The sequence below is a fragment of the Tachyglossus aculeatus genome, chromosome 16, assembly GCF_015852505.1.
Source record: "Tachyglossus aculeatus isolate mTacAcu1 chromosome 16, mTacAcu1.pri, whole genome shotgun sequence".
In the NCBI taxonomy this organism is placed as follows: domain Eukaryota; kingdom Metazoa; phylum Chordata; class Mammalia; order Monotremata; family Tachyglossidae; genus Tachyglossus; species Tachyglossus aculeatus.
Window position 1 is genome coordinate 10729405 of NC_052081.1, and position 17516 is coordinate 10746920.

The 17516-nt window shown below is 42.4% G+C and overlaps 1 protein-coding gene across 1 annotated transcript; it reads right to left on the reverse strand.

The window, feature by feature from the left end:
• Positions 1–910: 910 nt before the first annotated feature.
• NPHS2 (NPHS2 stomatin family member, podocin) lies at positions 911–11539 on the reverse strand. Its single transcript, XM_038758251.1, has 8 exons — positions 11184–11539; positions 10249–10352; positions 8910–8982; positions 6337–6419; positions 5757–5960; positions 3873–3928; positions 2995–3073; positions 911–1375 (listed from the first exon to the last, which is right to left on the reverse strand). Exons 1-8 carry the CDS (start codon positions 11509–11511, stop codon positions 1097–1099), a joined length of 1206 nt encoding a protein of 401 aa, XP_038614179.1. The 5' UTR covers positions 11512–11539; the 3' UTR covers positions 911–1096.
• Positions 11540–17516: the final 5977 nt, after the last annotated feature.

A 17516-nucleotide genomic window follows, 5' to 3' on the forward strand; every position in this document is an offset into this window, starting at 1 on the left:
CCATATAAACACAAAATATCCCTGCATTTTTTAGCAATTTAGGAACAATTACCTGACTACACTCTTAATTTAAGAGTTTGTTTCTATGATGGCAAATAGTTCATGTACTGACAGGTGGCTAATGTACTGCATAAATGGAGAGTCACTTCTTGAGCGGAATGTTTTACTGATTATTTTACTTCAGCATTTCCGTCCTCCCCCGGCCCTTTTCTCATTGTATATAACGTGTACACTTCTCTAAGTAATTTAGAAAAGCTCCCAAAAACCTGAGAGGAAGGTTTGGCTCATGTTAAAGTTATCTAACTTATTCTTTCTAATAAGTACACTCTCTTGAAAAGGCCTGTTTCATTTTGGCCTTCTACTTTTAACCAGGTCTGTTTTCTAATAAGGCTAGACTATAAACTAATTTGAAGGCACAAAATCTTTCCATTTTAAAGAGAGTTTAGGAAAATACAAGAACCTCAAAGTGGTTTTGAAAAACACTGATGGACCCAAGCGTAAGTTCTTTTTTCAGAGTGTTTTCCACTGGGTTAATTTATTTGGCTCTTGTCCCCACTACACCTGATTACTTTTTTATGAGTGATACAGGGTTAGATACTCTGGCTTTTCTTAGCAGAATTACCTTTCCAGTTTGAAAATTTTTCTTAAAATGCCACAGTAAATTAATGCAGTGACTTGTTACACTAGAAGAGGCTTCATTCCGCTGGTATCCCAGCATGGCACAGTGAATACAGCACTCTTCACCATAGGGCCTGGGAATCAGGTGTTCATGGGTTCCAATCCTGACTCCACCACTTCTCTGCTATGTGGTCTTGGGCAAGTCACTTCTCTGTGCCTCAGTTTCCTCATCTGTAAAATGGGGATTAAGACTGTGAGCCCCATGTAGGACAGGGACTCGTATTTGCTTGTATCCACCCCAGGCTTAGTAGGTGCCTGGTACATAGTAAGCACCTAACAAATACCATTATTATTATCCTGTGTTACAAACAATTTTCATTTGTAAAGACATATGTGGCATTTTGATTGGCTGAATGTTATAGAGAAATCTCTGCCAGTTTGATAGCTCTCCTAAAAATCAGATTCTCCTTGGACCTTCTCATAACATGGGAGAGTCTTTCTTTTTGTGATCCACCGGCTCTGGAAGTTTGGGAGGATGAGGGAACGGGATACTTCCTTGGGTTTTATTGCTGGCAGAAGACAAAAGATTCAACAGGTCAAAAGGTAGAGGTAAGACCACAGTAGATGGTTTCTCTGTGGACAAAGACTGAAGCGTGTGGAGGTATCGAAGTTGAATAGCAGCTGGGCTTCCCGAGAGCATTTCAGCTGCCATCCTGAGAGATTCTGAGGTAGCTTTCTCCCCTTCAGCGGCTATCACCTAGGGCACAAAGTCAAAAGAAAATTCGAGGATATCTCTTCTTCACTTAGTCATTGTGCTGTGACTTGTGTTCAAGGCACAAGTGCTCTGACTATATCTAGAAGGTGACTCTTGGGAAGTCTACAATGGCTATATTATTCTCAATTAATCAGTCATACTCACTGAGCACTTACTGTGTACAGAGCACTACCCAAATGCCTATGAGACTAGAATATAACAGATTTGGTAGATATGTTCCCTTCCCACAAGGAGCTTACAGTCTTCTAGACTCTAAGCTTGTTATGGGCAGAGAATGTACCCCCTAATTCTGTTACTTTGTTTTCTCCCAAGTGCTTAGGACTGTGCTCTGCACATAGTAACAGCTCAGTAAATACCATTGATTGAGACAAAGGCATTAAAATAAATTACAGATATGTACATAAATGCTGTGGGGCTGAGGTGGGGAGAATAAAGGGTACAAATCCAACTGTCAGGGATGGGGAGAGTAGGGGGAATGAGGGGAAGGCTTTCATTCAGTTGTACTTACTGAGCGCTTACTGTGTTCAAAGTACTGTACGAAGTTCTGGGGAGAGTGCCATATAACAATAAACAGACACATTCCCCGCCTACAACAAGCTTACAGTCTAGAGGGGGAGAACCCTGGCCTGTTGATGCTCTGGGGGCAATGATGCAAATAAAATATGGTCCTTATTTATCCTTTCACAATTGTTCCAGAACCATGTCTGTATATTCCCTCAGTGTATAGTACACTGTTCTGCATTCTGTCAGTACTAATAAATACTACCGTTACTATCGCTATCGACAGCCATAGTTGTTTGTGAAGGGCTTGTCTGTCGGACCCCCTCAGGCTGAGAGCTCTCTCAAAGCACTCTGTGTCTCTTAGTCATTCCTTCCCAAATTCTTAGCAAAGGGCTCTGAACATGGTACGGTTTCTTGAGGAGATGTGATCTTAAAAACGCTTTTAAAGTGTCCAGAGTTGTGATCTGTTGTATATGAGGGAGGAGACAGTTCCAGGTCAGGGGGAGAACATGGGCAAGGGGTCAGTGGTGAGATAGATGAAGTCGAGGTATATCAAGTGAGTTTGGTATTAGAGGAGCAAAGTGTATGGAGTGGGCTGTAATAAGAAATTAGCCAAGTAAGGTAGGAGCGGGCAAGCTGAGTGTTTTAAAGACAATGGTAAGGAGTTTCTGTTTAGTGGGGAAGAGGTTGGGCAACCCTCGGAGGTTCTTGAGGAGCAGGGAAATGGGGAGTCAGCTTTATTTTTTTGGGGGGGTGGGCGGAGGATGATCCAGGCAGCAGAGTAAAGCAAGGACTGGAGGCAGGAAGGCCAGGAGACCGATGCAGTAGTCAAGGTGGGATATGAAAAGTGCTTGGATCAGTGTAGTAGCAGTTTGGATGGAAACGGTGGATTTTAGCTATAATGTAAAGCTAAAACCAACAGCATTTGGTGATAGGTTTGAATACGTGGGTTGAATGAGAGAGATGAGACAGGCAGGATGATGGTGTGTCTACAGTGACAGGAAAGTCAGGGGGAGGACAGGGTTTGGGTGCTCAAATAAGTCCATTCAGAAGAAAGAAATGGCTGGCTCTGAGAGGTTGACTACCCAGTGTAACGCTACCTTCACTTTGGCCTGTCTTTGAGCTTCTGCTTCCACAGCGAGTGAATATTGGAGTCCGGCTGGCAACCGTACATCTTTACTGGAAAAAAAATAGTTTTGAGTTCAGTATGTTTTCATGCTTAGTGCAGGCTAATAACCATTTCTCCTTTTACATTGGATGAGTAATGATTTATGACCAATTAATAGTAAAATATAAGAGGAATGTTTTTGTGTATGCATAGTGTCCACACACTGACCTTTCCAGCCAAACCCTCACATGTGGGTAGAACTCACTAACAGTAGTGAATTTTAATTATGAATTTTGAATTGTATATACACACATTTTATATATATATATACACATAGAAAAAATATTTACCCCCCCCCCCCCCCCCCCAGCAATTGGAAATTTGGGCTGGTAAAAATTGTGGACTGATAAATATTTTGGGCTTATTTACAAGGCTGAAGTAGTGGGTTTGTTATAATTTATGTTAAACTACCAGTTGTTCATAACTCATATATATATATATATATATATATATATACTCATATAGTCAACCTATGCATATACATATATGTATATGTATGTATATATATATGTATATATAAATGAAATCTGCATTAAAGAGTGCAGGAAGAGTGAATTTATAGATTATATACTTACACCATAATCTGTTGGGATTTTTTATAGGTTATTTTTAAACTCAACCTCATAACCTGAATAAAAAAATCCAAGTGCAGTAACTTCTAATAACGAAAAGCAATGTTGTTCTATGTATTGAAAACCTACACAAATGAGAAAGAGAACTGAGGAGGACCAGGGCTTAGTAGTGTGGATGAGGAAACAAAAAGATATCTTTATTTAACCTGTTAACCTTCTTGGCTTAACTCCTACCTACATTTCTGTTCTCTCCATTTTGATTCCCCAACGGCACGTGACTGCATCCAAAGCCACCTGTGGAGAGGCAAGAGCTCAAGGTCTGTGGAAGTCTCTTCAATTGAAGTTTCACTGTCAAACCTTTAAGAAAAATACTTCTATACTCATCATTGCCATAACATGGATTTTCATTAGGTGTTTTGGCTAGAATGGTAATAGGGAATCAGGCAACATTCTTCAAGTAAACAAGCTTGTTGGGATCAGATGCCATAGTTGCAGAAGAAGCTGCTTATTTGCTTGAGGATGGCAGCAAAGGACTACACCATAAATTTTCCTTAATATAAGGTCTTGCAAGAATACAACCCTCACATTATAGGAGAACTGGGTGTGTTTCTTAAAATTTCTTCCTAATCGTTCATAAGCCTGGACTTCTGGGTTGGAGTGTCGTTTCCAACACAAAGTTTACTAGGATGTCATTCCCAACCCCTATCAATCAGTGGTATTGAGGCCATTGCAGAGCATGTGTGCAGAACATTATACTGAATGCTTGGGAGAGTACAACAGAGTTGGTAGCCACTTGGCTGTGTGGCCTTGGACAAATCACTTATCTTCTCTGTCCCTCAGTTACCTTATCTGTAAAATGGGAATTGAGACTGTGAGTCCCATGTGGGTAGGGACTGTGTCCAACCCAATTTGCTTGTCTTCACCCCAGGGCTTAGTACAGTGCCTGGCATGTAGAAAGCACTTAAAAAATACCACAACTGTAACTATTATTATTTACCTGCCCACAATGAGTTGGGTTTTCTTTTTATGGGGAAGCAGCATGGCTCAGTGGAAAGAACCCGGGCTTTGGAGTCAGAGGGCTTGGGTTCAAATCCCGGCTCCTCCAATTGTCAGCTGTGTGACCTTAGGCAAGTCACTTAACTTCTCTGGGCCTCAGTTACCTCAACTGTAAAATGGGGATGAAGACTGTGAGCCCCCTGTGGGACAATCTGATCACCTTGTAACCTTCCCAGCACTTAGAACACTGCTTTGCACATAGTAAGTGCTTAATAAATGCTATTATTATTATTATTATTATTATTATTATTATTATCTTACTGTGGATAAAGCACAGGCCTGGGAATCAGAAGGCTCTAATCCTGGCTCCACCACTTGTTTGTTGTGTGGTCTTGGACAAGTCACTTAACTTCTCAGTGTACCTCAGTTACCTCATCTTTAAAATGGGGACTGAGATTGTTGAGCCCCATCCCAGTCCCTGTGTCCAGCCTGATTTGCTGGTATCCACCCCAGTGCTTAGTACCGTGCCGGGCACACAGTAAGCGCTTAAGAAATACCACAATTATTATAATCATAATTACTGCTGCAGCTGCCAGTGGATGGGGAAAAAAAAGTGACCCATCATCTGGCTGTGCATCAACAGCAAATGAATTTCAAGCTGGGAGGTGGAAAGTGCTCTATGACTTAATCATAATATTTTTTAAGCACTTACTATGTGCCAACCTTGTACTAAGTGCTGGGGTAGATGCATTCAAATTGGATCCAACATGGGGCTCACAGTCTAAGAGGGAGGGAGAACAAGTACTGAATCCCCATTTTGCAGATGAGAGAGCTGAGGCTCAGAGAAGTTAAGTGGTTTGCCCAAGGTCACACAGCAGGTAAGTGGCAGAACCAGGATTAGCACCCAGACCTGACTCCCAGTCGCATGCTCTTTCCTCTAGGCCATGCTCCTTCTCAGGACCACCTGGGTGATAGCCCTACTAAGCGCAGTGGAGTGGGTGGTGATGGAGGTGAGCGGAGAACAGCAGTGTGTATTTCTCCTTTTTACATTATCCACAATAACACCTTCTGCCGTTTGTGAAAATAATTAAAACCCTCCTTCCTTTCCATCTATTTTCATAAGTACCTTCATGTCCTGGGCAATGCTCTTTCTCTCTAGGAGTATTTCAGTGAAGGATCGGTGTGCCAAGAGGCGTTTCATAGTAGTCTGCACCAGCAACTGGACAGCATTGGACACATGGGTAAGGCTACTGAGGAGGAGAGGTGCGTTTTCCATTCGATAGTAGCAGACAGCATCTATTTCCATTGTAAACATATCTTTGGTCACCACCTAGGCAAAGAAGTTTGCATGATCAGGTGGACTCTAGGAACACTAGGTGGGGAGGAAAGAGATGAAATAGAGATTACACCGAGTAAATTCTAGAGTGGGGCGAGGGTGCCAAAAGAGAGATACCCCCCCACCGAGTCCTGGAAGGCCACTTGAGTGAGAGATGTCACCACTTCCTGGGGCAGCTGTTGGAAAGTCTGATTGTCAATTTACTCATTTTCTACATTTGGAGTGGGAAGAGCCCAGCAGAACATAAAACAAATGTTGGATGGGAATAGTGTTCTTTCCCCAAGCAATGAGTTTGCTGCCACTATTGAGCCATCAAAAAACTACTGGAAAGACTTACAAAGGAGAAAGCTCAAATAATTTTTCAGCTTACCTCATGGAAGGGAATCTCCAAAGTTTTGAGGCGAAGGTCAACCTTGTGACAGGTGTCCAGACAGGGTACAAAAAAGAAAAGACCTAAGAGAAGAATAGCAACATATGAATGAATGGCAAAGAAGAAAGAGGAAGTCCCATTTATTAAAATGAACTTAGTTTAAGCCCAGAGCACAGATGGTAAAAGACAAGGATGAAGGAAAAATGTTGCCCCTCTAAGAGTGGGGAAGAGAAAGCTGATAGAATAGCAAAGGTTTAATTTTCAAGCAAACTCACAAATAGGAGGGAAAACAAGCTGGAACAGAGAAAGAACTGATAAAAAAATGTAATTAAAGGTATTATCATCATCATCAATCGTATTTATTGAGCGCTTACTGTGTGCAGAGCACTGTACTAAGCGTTTGGGAAGTACAAGTTGGCAACATATAGAGACAGTCCCTACCCAGTATTAAAATCTAACAATACTGATGAGTTGCACCTGTACTAAGAAAATTGTCCTGTTATAATACTACTACTAATAAATATTTCATAAGTGGTTACTAAGTGCCAACCACTGTGATAAGTGCTGGGGTAGATACAATATAACCGGATTGGACAGAGTAGCTATCCCACATGGGGCTCTCAGCCTAAGAAGGTTAGAGAACAAGTATTCTATCCCCATTTTACAGATGAGGAAACTGAGGCACTAATAATAATAATAGTTGCGGTATTTGCTAAGCACTTACTATGTGCCAAGCACGGAACTAAGCACTTGGTTAGATACAAGACAATCAAGCAGTTAAGTTGTGGTGAGCCCACAACAAGCTGCCTTATTAGTGGCGGTTTGTGATCCCGTGTACAACAACAAGGAACAGATTCGCGAAGCCAATGATGTGCTCTACTTGAGGCAGATGATTGCAGGCCTGTGGAGGCAGAGCATGGAGGGAGGAGTGGCTTTCTTTTCCTGCTCTACCCGGTAAGGGGACTGGACCAAACAATGACTGCCACATAGAGCCATAGCTGCGACGCCTGAGGCTGATAAAAGGCAGTCACTTTGAATCGCGAGGAGGCAAGCAAAGGACATGCAGAAGCAAGAAGGAAGCACCAAGAAGCACTGGCAGAACGGACTCCCTTGACCAGCAGACTGGTATTGGAGCTTGGTGGAGAGCGTGAGTGTGTGTGCATATGTGTCACTCCCTTGCACGTTAGTAAAAACCAAGTAAAAAACTTTCCGCAGTAACCTTGGTGATCAGAGATGTAGTTTGACTTTTCTACATGTCACCAAGGCTTCCCCGGTCCAGGATGGTACATGCGGGGGAAGGGGCTTGTGACATAATTGACTTGCCCAAGGTCACACAACAGTCATGAGGCAGAGTCAGACCTGGAACTCAGATCTTCTAACTTTCAGTCCTGTGTCTTTTCCATTAGAGCATGCACAATCCCTAGTATAATGATCTCCCCCAGAGGACAGTGAATAAATATTTTTGACTCTCTAAACTCGAGTAAAAGGAAGATTGGAGGATAAGTAGCACCAGTGGAACACTCCCAAGACTCCCCCACAGAGGAAGAACTCTTTGTCTAGGTGATTGAACCCTGGATTATGCTACTTAAGGAAGTGTAAGTCTCCATTCCTGGATAGCTTTAAGGAAAGAAGAGACAAGGATGTTTCAGTGCTTCATTTGTGTGAGGCAGGTGAGAAGCAACTGAACTAATTTCTCCAAGGCTTTTCCAGCCTATAACAGTATGTTTTAACATTCTTTTGTCAACACCATATGCTGGGATAGAGAGCATGATCATTAAGATTGCACATAACATAACCCCCAATCTTGAGGGAGGAGGGGTGAGTTGGCACCTTCAAAGGTGGCATTAGAATTTAAAATGCCATGGTTAATTGGTGATCCAGTCAGAACAAGGAGAAAGAAATTCAAAGCAAGGGGAGAGTGGACAAAATGAACCATGAATACGGGATGGTAGATACTTAGAATACTTGGGATTCAGTGGTCATTGGGAATAGCAAAATGACCATGAGATAACAACGTAAAGCTGTAGTTGAAAAAAAAAAAGTTCTTAGGACATATATTAGGAATAGAATGCAGAAGTAGACCTTGACCCTTGTACCCATCCCTGAGTGGGCCCAGCCTTTTAGAAATTTTGGTGTGGAAGCAACAAAGGCTTGTGAGTGAGTTGTTGCCAACTTCCCAAGTGCTTAGTACAGTGCTCTGCACACAGTAAGCGCTCAATAAATACGATTGATTGATTGTGAGCCATTTCCTGAAATACACAGTTGTGTGGCTTGCACCTTTGGCTCAGGATATGACTCAGTGATAGGCCTTTGTGAAGCCGGCACCATAACATCATTCTACCATAAAATAAATTTTCTTTGCTTCCCTCTTCCCAGATTATAAGATCTAGGACACCAATATTCTTTGGTATTCTCCTTCCCTATTCCTCACTTTCCAGTTGTTTCTTGCTGAGACACCGGAAGTGTTATTTTCAATGTCATTACTTGGGAAGGATTGTCTAGAATTTAGGAAAAGGAAAAGCACAAAAGTAAGAGGAAAGAAAAGGCTAAGGGATTAAAGATGTTTTATTTACCAGGTCCTCTGGCTCTTCCCGGAAGGAGATGACCCAGGCGAAATATAATGGCTCGCTCGTATTCTCGCACAACCTGAAACGGGAAATTAAGAGCTAATAATCCCCTAAAATGTGAAGCTATTGGAATCTAAAAGAGACCAAATGACACAGAAATCCAGTTTGGGAATCAAGATATTTTATTCATTCACAAGGATGTGTGGCCAAACAGCTAGGGGACTCTTTCAAAATCCAATGGAAAGCAGAGTTACTTGGTCATGGTTTTTTCTTTTTGAGTTTGTGGATGAAACTCAAAATAAGCAATAGTCACTCAAAAACCATATATACTCTTTTGCTGTGATTAGGCCCTTTCATTCTAAAACTCTTGATGTATTCTATTCAGGGAAATTTCATTTTAATGTCCCATAATACTTTATATCTAAACACATGTTGGTTTTTGCACCTTCAAATAAAGTATGTTATACGAGGACAGGTATTTCAATCAATCAATAAATGACATTTATTGAGCAGTTATGGTGTGCAGAGCACTATACTAAGTATCGTGATCCCTGACTACAAGGAGTTCATAGTCTACAGGGAAGACAGGCATTAAAATAGATTAAAGATAGGGGATATAAAACTATAACATATTTACATATGGGTATATTTAAGTGCTTGCCTTTCTTTTGTTTCCAAATGAACTTTCTGTGCTCTCTCAGAAGTAAATTTGTTGCTATTTCATAGCAAATGCATGTTAACTTGGCATTTAAAATGGATAAAGGAGTGTTGGGTGGTATATACTCTGAAGAAAAGGTAACAATTTCAATCTAGGAAACAGGCCTTAGGGGTTAGAAGAGGTTTAGCTAGTGAATTTCTGATTGCACAGTAACTCAAGGAAAATGGTTCCAAAGGATTGTCTGGAGATCTGGATATCACACTTGAAAGCTATAGAAGGTCACGATAGTTAAACTATGAGAGTGCCTTTCTAGACAGATTATAAATCGTAAACCTGACTACATGTGTTCTAACCCTCTCACAAACATGTTTTATAACTAATATGCTTTAAGTCCTTCATTTTAAAATAATATCTTCTAGAATCTGCTTCTAGAACATAGGTCAGAGGGATAATTAAAATTATATTTCTGTTAAGTAATGTGGAACATCCCAGAGTTATTTATATTCAACATAGTTCAGAAAACAGTTAAAGAATTATCTGATTCAGTTACGGAGATTTTTTTTCCATGAAACATCTAGTAAGTGTTTATATACTAGGAGCTGAAAATAAATATGGGTCAAATGTAAAAACTGAACATGACAGAAGCTATGGTATTCTGTTCAGCAACTGTTGTTCATGCAGTCTCACCTTTATGCAGAACCAGATAGAAATGGGGAATGTCACAATGATGAAAAGGAGAGACAAGATAATAAGAAACCATTCACAAGCTCCCAGGCTGGAAGATTTTATGCCTATAAAAGAAGAAAAAAAATAATCACACAAGTGTTTACTGTGATGAATAGTTGACACCAACTGGGTCAGACTAAAAATCAATTTCTCAATAACCCAAGAATGTGCACCACTGAGATGGGGTGCTTGCATTTTTCATGCTCAACAGAGTAAATTAAATTGAAATAAAATAGGGAGTGCCCCAGGGAGTAGCTTCTCAGATGAAATTTGTCAGAAGTTCCTTTTAAATTCCCCATTGCTCTAAATCATATTTGTTTTAAGAAACTAGCTATAGTTAATATTACAATAGAGAAATGCTAAACTAGGGGCAAAATATGATCAGCTCTAAGGGCTTTTATAAGCCCTTTTTAGTTCTCTAAGGAGGCAGAGTGGCCTAATGGAAAGAGCCCAGCAGTGGGACTCAGGAGACCAAGTTCTAGTCTCAGCTCTGCCACTGGCCAGCAGTGGGTGACTTTGGTCATTTAACCACTCTGGGCCTCAGTTTTCTCACCTGTAAAATGAGGAGAAAAAAATTTGAGCCCCGTGTGGGACAGGGATTGTGTTTAATCTGATAATCATGTATCTACCCCAGCATTTAGCACATAGTAAAAGCACTTGATATTCACCATACCCTCAGCCCCATAGCATTTATGTACATATCTGTAATTTATTTTATTGTCTGCCCATCTATACTGTAAGCGCCTTACGGCAGCTTTGTCTACCAAATCTGTTATAATGTACTCTCCCAAGCACTTAGTACAGTACTCTACATACAGTACGTGCTCCATAAATGCTATTGATTGGGAGGTACATTTCTCTCCTCTTCCACCTGCTCCCTCATTTTCAAACAGTACCTTCCTCTTGCCGCTCACTTTCCAACAGAGCCATCACCTCAGTTTCCTCTTCGAAGGAGCCCATTACGTCATCCACATCCACCACGGTGGAGGTCTGGACTCTGTTATCCACCTCAAGAGTGCTTCTGGTCTCCTTTTTGTCTTCCTTCATTCTCCCCCTTTTGGAATTCTGTCTTTCCTGCCCGGCATCTTGGCCGCTCCCTCCACTTCTCTCTGCCTTCTTTTTGCCATCTCTGGGGCTGGAGTCCCTGTTGCGGCTATGGGACCTTCTGGAGGAACTTCGAGACCTCTTTTCCATCCTCAGCGGGGGCTCTGCACTCAGGAACATACAGCTGATGGGATCCGGCTCCAAGAAGGCTCACCCCGTCCAGCTTAGGCAGATTTATCCTCCTCAGCGGCGTCTTATCACATGGATGGGAGAAGGGAATGTTGTAACAAGGGGGAGTATCAGGGTCTCAAGCATGCGGCAGGGTAATTAGAAATGCTGGACTGTGAAATGGTCCAGCTGTTCCTTGGAGGATAATTCCCAATCATCAGCCATTTCATCTCAAGCACTGTGATTTTGGGAAAAGCAGGCTTGCATTCCAGCCTTTCAGATGAGTGGGTGTTTTAGGTGACTAGGGTATGAAGGCGGGTGGGGGGAGAGAGGGAGTTTGCTTGGAAAACAAGGTAAAATATGCATATGTATAAAACTCACAGCAATTCCCGTGAATCTACTGCCTGAAAAGCTAGCAAAACCACCAGGTGTCTGTGGGTGCCCTGGCGCCTTTTGTTATTTTTTGTTGGTTGTGAAAAATATAAATCAATTTAAATATCAGGTAGTATGAAAGGATACTAAATTGGTCAGCGTATATGCTGGTATTGGGGTCAGCCTGGTCCTGTGGCAGATGGTGGCACACCCAGCAGCCCTTTTGGGCACACTGCCTGCGCTGATCGATCCTACCCGACTTCTCACCCTGCTATGGCAAACTCCCTTATCATCATCATCAATCGTATTTATTGAGCGCTTACTATGTGCAGAGCATCACTCCCCACTATCCTCCTCCACATGCACAAAGGCATCAGAGACACCATGTCTAACTCCAGACCACTGGCTCTCATATTGTGGAAGAAGGTGTTTTCCGAGGCAAATATTGGGCAAATATTTGAGAGCGGGGCCATCATAATTATTATGCAGAATGTCTGTCGATATAACGGTCCCAAACTGCTTTAGCCCCAACCAAATTTCAGTGGAATAAGATAAAGATCATTTGAAAGAGAAACACCTTTGAGCTGTAACTGATTGAGATTCAAACTCCTACTTAACCACTGGTTTGCTGTTGACCATGAGCAAGACAGAACAGCTGCTTCAGTTTCTTTGAGAAATAATACAAATATTAATCAACTGCTTTATAGGGAGTTGACTAGAAAGATTAATGATTTATTTTCTCAAAAGTACCTTGAACCTCTTGGAAGAAAAGAACAACAAACTAGCTTCTGTGAGGGAGAGAAAGCCTCTTTGAACACTATATTATAGTTTTGTCCCCAGAGTGGGTTGATTGAGGGAGTGAGAAGAGAAAACAGGGGACAAGGTTTTAGGGGAGGAACTCTGCACTTGATGAGCGGAAACCTATGCTGAGTTAGCAGTACTTGGCTAATCTCCTATGCCTTCATCTAATTCCACTGTTCTGTGAACATTTAAGGAAGATTCAATAGATCTCTTATTTTCTCTTAGATTCCTCCTTAATTGGAAGTTTGGGGCATCCTCTTGATGAAAATATTGCAGGAATTTTTTTAACTCAACCTTTCACTTTTGTATTTCTTGAAAATTTGACATCTCTGGGAATGGGAATAATAGAAGACCCAACTGAGATTTTTGGTACTTGAATTGATCACTCTGGGATGCAACGTTCTGTGAGGCCTGAAATTTGTCCTTTTTTCATTTCATTTTAGTAGGATTTATAATGTAAGTGAATGATGGCCAATTTAGCTAGCCCATCACTTCCAGAAAAACTCCCCAGGTTAATTCAACATGGCTTTAAGTATTCCAAAAACATTTCAGTTCCACTAAGCTCCAGGAACGGTAAACTCCTTTTCCTGCCCTCACTCAAAAGGATCTTTCCTATGGATCTTTCCAAATACTATCCTCCAAATGAAGCATTGGTATTTCTTTGTGCTACTAAGGCTTTTTTGGTGGATTCACATGGCAAAGGGAGAGGCCATGTGCTGGATTTGCAGTGTCAGGCCTAGCTACGGTGTAACCTTCACTGTTGCTTCGAGTTAAGGCCAAGGTATCTCTTTTCATCACTGCTACCAGTGCGGAGGCAAGGTTGGAGGTGAACAGTTGGGTGGACTTCATAGCAAAGCAGGATTGAGTAGTGGAAGCACAGTTTGTAGCTGTGACACAAAATCTAAAATCAACCCTGAAGAGTGGTAATGTCTAGGTATTAGGCAGAGACTACTACGCCAAGGAACATGAAGCACACTGACGCTTGCTAATACTTGTTTTAAATGACAAATGCCTGTACTTGGGAAAATGAAGTGACTATTAAAAGAGAAAAATATTACAGCAACTGAAATAATTAGAAAATCATTAAAAAAATGTAGGAACATGACTGACAGAAATTAGAGCGTGAATGGTGCTCCACAAACTACTAACACTACAATCAGCTCCTCTGCACAGGTGTTCAGTCCCGAGATTTGAGCACCAAGGCTCATGAGTCATTCCTAAAGGGAGAGTCACCATTATACAGTGCTCAAAAAATGAGTAATAAACTTCCAAATGGCACAAGGCCACACTCAAAAGTCCACTTTTTCTTAAAAACGATGGCTTTTTCAGAATCAGGCTAAAAAGAGTCAGTTATATGAGAAGTGTGGAACATGGGCAGAAGAGAATTCCTGCCATTGCCTTGAATCCTTCCCATCCAGACTATCTGAAGGGAACAAATGGAATCACCCAGATGGAAGGGACCTCCCAATTCTGTGCCCCAGTAGGAACATGACTGACAGAAATTAGAGGGTGAGTGGTGCTCTACAAACTACCAACACTAAAATCAGCTCCTCTGCACAGGTGTTCAGTCCTGAGATTTGAGCACCAAGGCTCATAGGTTTTTACTGAAGGGGCACTCACCATCAAACAGTGCTCAAAAAATACCACTGATTGATTAGACCAGTTATTCTAATTTTTGTAAAATAATTTTAAACTATCAACATTTTTGCTAACCTGGGGTTGTGGGGGGAGGTAAACTCAGCTCTCTGGGTACCTCATAATCGAGCAAAAATTTACCATAATCCCCTTCAAGACTTGTCACAGAAACACTCCACCTTTACCTATCTGTTTTCATCACCTGCTATTCCCCAGCTGGCTTCTCGTTCCTCCCAAGCACCTGATTCACAATTCTCCTGCCTCTGACCCTTTTTTCACACTGTTTCCCATTTTAGAATTCCCTCTCTCCTCAAATCTGAGACCACAGTTCCCCCCACGTTCAAAGCCCTCCTCTGACATGTTCTCCCTAATTCCCAGCACTTCGTAAGAATTAATTTGTACCCATTCCCAGCACATGGGTGTGTTTTTCTTGTACATTAAAAAGTATTTTCACTACTGTATATAAACATTTAAATACCTGTCTCCCTCATCTGAACCTGAACTCTTTGTGTGCAGGGAACCACATCACTTCTGTATTTTGAACTTCCCAAGTGATTATTCCAGAGAATAGCACCACGTGGGTAACTCGATAAATACTACTTCTACCAACTGAGCTTGGTTCATAGCATTCTGCGTCAGGTCATTCTAAATTTCACATTATGGTCAATCAATCAATCAGTCAATCGCATTTATTGAGTGCTTACTGTGTGCAGAGCACTGTACTAAGCGCTTGGGAAGTACAAGTTGGCAACATATAGAGACAGTCCCTACCCAACAGTGGTCAGAAAAATGAAATTGTTTGCCTGCTCCAGATGCCAGGTGTTGGTCTCCTAGGCATAACGGCGTAGTGGGCAGACTCCGGGCCTGAGAGTCGTGGGTTCTAATCCTGCTCTGCCACTTTTAGTTCATTCATTCAATCATATTTATTGAGTGCTTACTGTGTGCAGAGCACTGTACTTAAGTACTTGTCTGCTGTGGGACCTTGGCCCAGTCCTTTCACTTCTCTGGTCCTCAACGACCCCCTCTGTAAAACAGGGATTGAGACTGAGGGCCCCACGTGGGACAGGGACTGTGTCCGACCCGATTGGCTTGCATCCACTCTACCGCTCAGTACAGAGGCTAACGCACGGCAGGCGCTTAACAAATGAAAAGCAGTTACTAGGCCGCAATGGGCTACCCAAGTGGATCCACCCCACTTTCAGAGGCTCCTGGGCCCGGGGAGGGCAGAAGCTGGTCGGAGCAGCGCGGCTCAGTGGAAAGAGTCCGGGCCTTGGAGTCAGAGGTCACGGGTTCAAATCCTGGCTCCTCCAATTGTCAGCTGGGTGACTTTGGGCAGGTCACTTCACTTTTCTGGGCCTCAGTTCCGTCATCTGGAAAATGGGGATGAAGACTGTGAGCCCCCCGTGGGACAACCTCATCACCTTGTAACCTCCCCAGCTCTCTTTTAGACTGTGATCCCACTGTTAGGTAGGGACTGTCTCTATATGTTGCCAACTTGTACTTCCCAAGTGCTTAGTACAGTGCTCTGCACACAGTAAGCGCTCAATAAATACGATTGATTGATTGATTAGAATAGTGCTCTGCACATGGTAAGCCCTTAATAAATGCCATCACTCGTGGCTCAGTGGAAAGAGCCCGGGCTTTGGAGTCAGAGGTCATGGGTTCAAATCCCAGCTCCTCCAATTGTCAGCTGTGTGACTTTGGGCAGGTCACTTCCTTCCTCTGGGCCTCAGTCGCCTCATCTGTAAAATGGGGATTAAGATTGTGAACCCCCTATGGGCCAACCTGATTGCCTTGTAACCTCCCCAGCACTTAGAATAGTGCTTTGCACATGGTAAGCGCTTAATAAATGCCATCACTCGTGGCTCAGTGGAAAGAGCCCGGGCTTTGGAGTCAGAGGTCACGGGTTCAAATCCCAGCTCCTCCAATTGTCAGCTGGGTAACTTTGGGTAGGTCACTTCAATCAATCAATCAATCGTATTTATTGAGCACCTACTGTGTGCAGAGCACTGTACTAAGCGCTTGGGAAGTACAAGTTGGCAACATCTAGAGACAGTCCCTACCCAACAGCGGGCTCACAGTCTAAAAGGGGGAGACGGAGGACAAAACCAAACATACTAACAAAATAAAATAAATAGAATAGATATGTACAATCAATCAATCAATCAATCAATCGTATTTATTGAGCGCTTTCTGTGTGCAGAGCACTGTACTAAGCGCTTGGGGAGTACAAGTTGGCAACATAGAGACGGTCCCTACCCAACAGTGGGCTCACAGTCTAAAAGGGGGAGACGGAGGACAAAACCAAACATACTAACAAAATAAAATAAATAGAATAGATATGTACAATCAATCAATCAATCATATTTATTGAGCGCTTCCTGTGTGCAGAGCACTGTACTAAGCACTTGGGAAGTACAAGTTGGCAACATATAGAGACAGTCCCTACCCAACAGCGGGCTCACAGTCTAAAATGGGGAGACGGAGGACAAAACCAAACATACTAACAAAATAAAATAAATAGAATAGATATGTACGAGCAAAATAGAGTAATAAATATGTACAAACATATATACAGGTGCTGTGGGGAAGGGAAGGAGGTAAGATGTGGCGGGGGGGATGAGCTGGGCCTCAGTCGCCTCATCTGTCAAATGGGGATGAAGAGTGTGAACCCCCTGTGGGACAAGCTGATCGCCTTGTAACTTCCCCAGCGCTTAGAACGGTGCTTTGCGCATAGTAAGCGCTTCATAAAGCTCTTCTTCCTTCCTTCCTTCCTCTCCCCCTCGCCCCCCTCTCCATCCCCCCATCTTACCTCCTTCCCTTCCCCACAGCACCTGTATATATGTATATATGCTTGTACATATTTATTACTCTATTTATTTTACTTGTACATATCTATCCTATTTATTTAATTTTGTTACTATGTTTGGTTTTATTCTCCGTCTCCCCCTTTTAGCCTGTGAGCCCACCGTTGGGTAGGGACCGTCTCTAGATGTTGCCAACTTGTACTTCCCAAGCGCTTAGTATGGTGCTCTGCACATAGTAAGCGCTCAATAAAACCTATCTATCCTATTTATTTTATTTTGTTAGTATGTTTGGTTTTATCCTCCGTCTCCTTTTAGCCTGTGAGCCCACCGTTGGGTAGGGACCGTCTCTAGATGTTGCCAACTTGGACTTCCCAAGCACTTAGTCCGGTGCTCTGCACATAG

What these genes read in the sequence shown, in the direction of transcription:
- NPHS2 (XM_038758251.1), bottom strand. Translation starts at nt 11,511, where the DNA reads ATGTTCCTGAGTGCAGAGCCCCCGCTGAGGATGGAAAAGAGGTCTCGA. An exon ending in TGGAGATTCCCTTCCATGAG is followed by an intron (nt 5,961 to 6,336) that starts GTAAGCTGAAAA and finishes TTCTTTGCCTAG; the next exon opens with GTGGTGACCAAAGATATGTT. An exon ending in AAAATGGAGAGAACAGAAAT is followed by an intron (nt 3,074 to 3,872) that starts GTAGGTAGGAGT and finishes TTTTTTTTCCAG; the next exon opens with TAAAGATGTACGGTTGCCAG.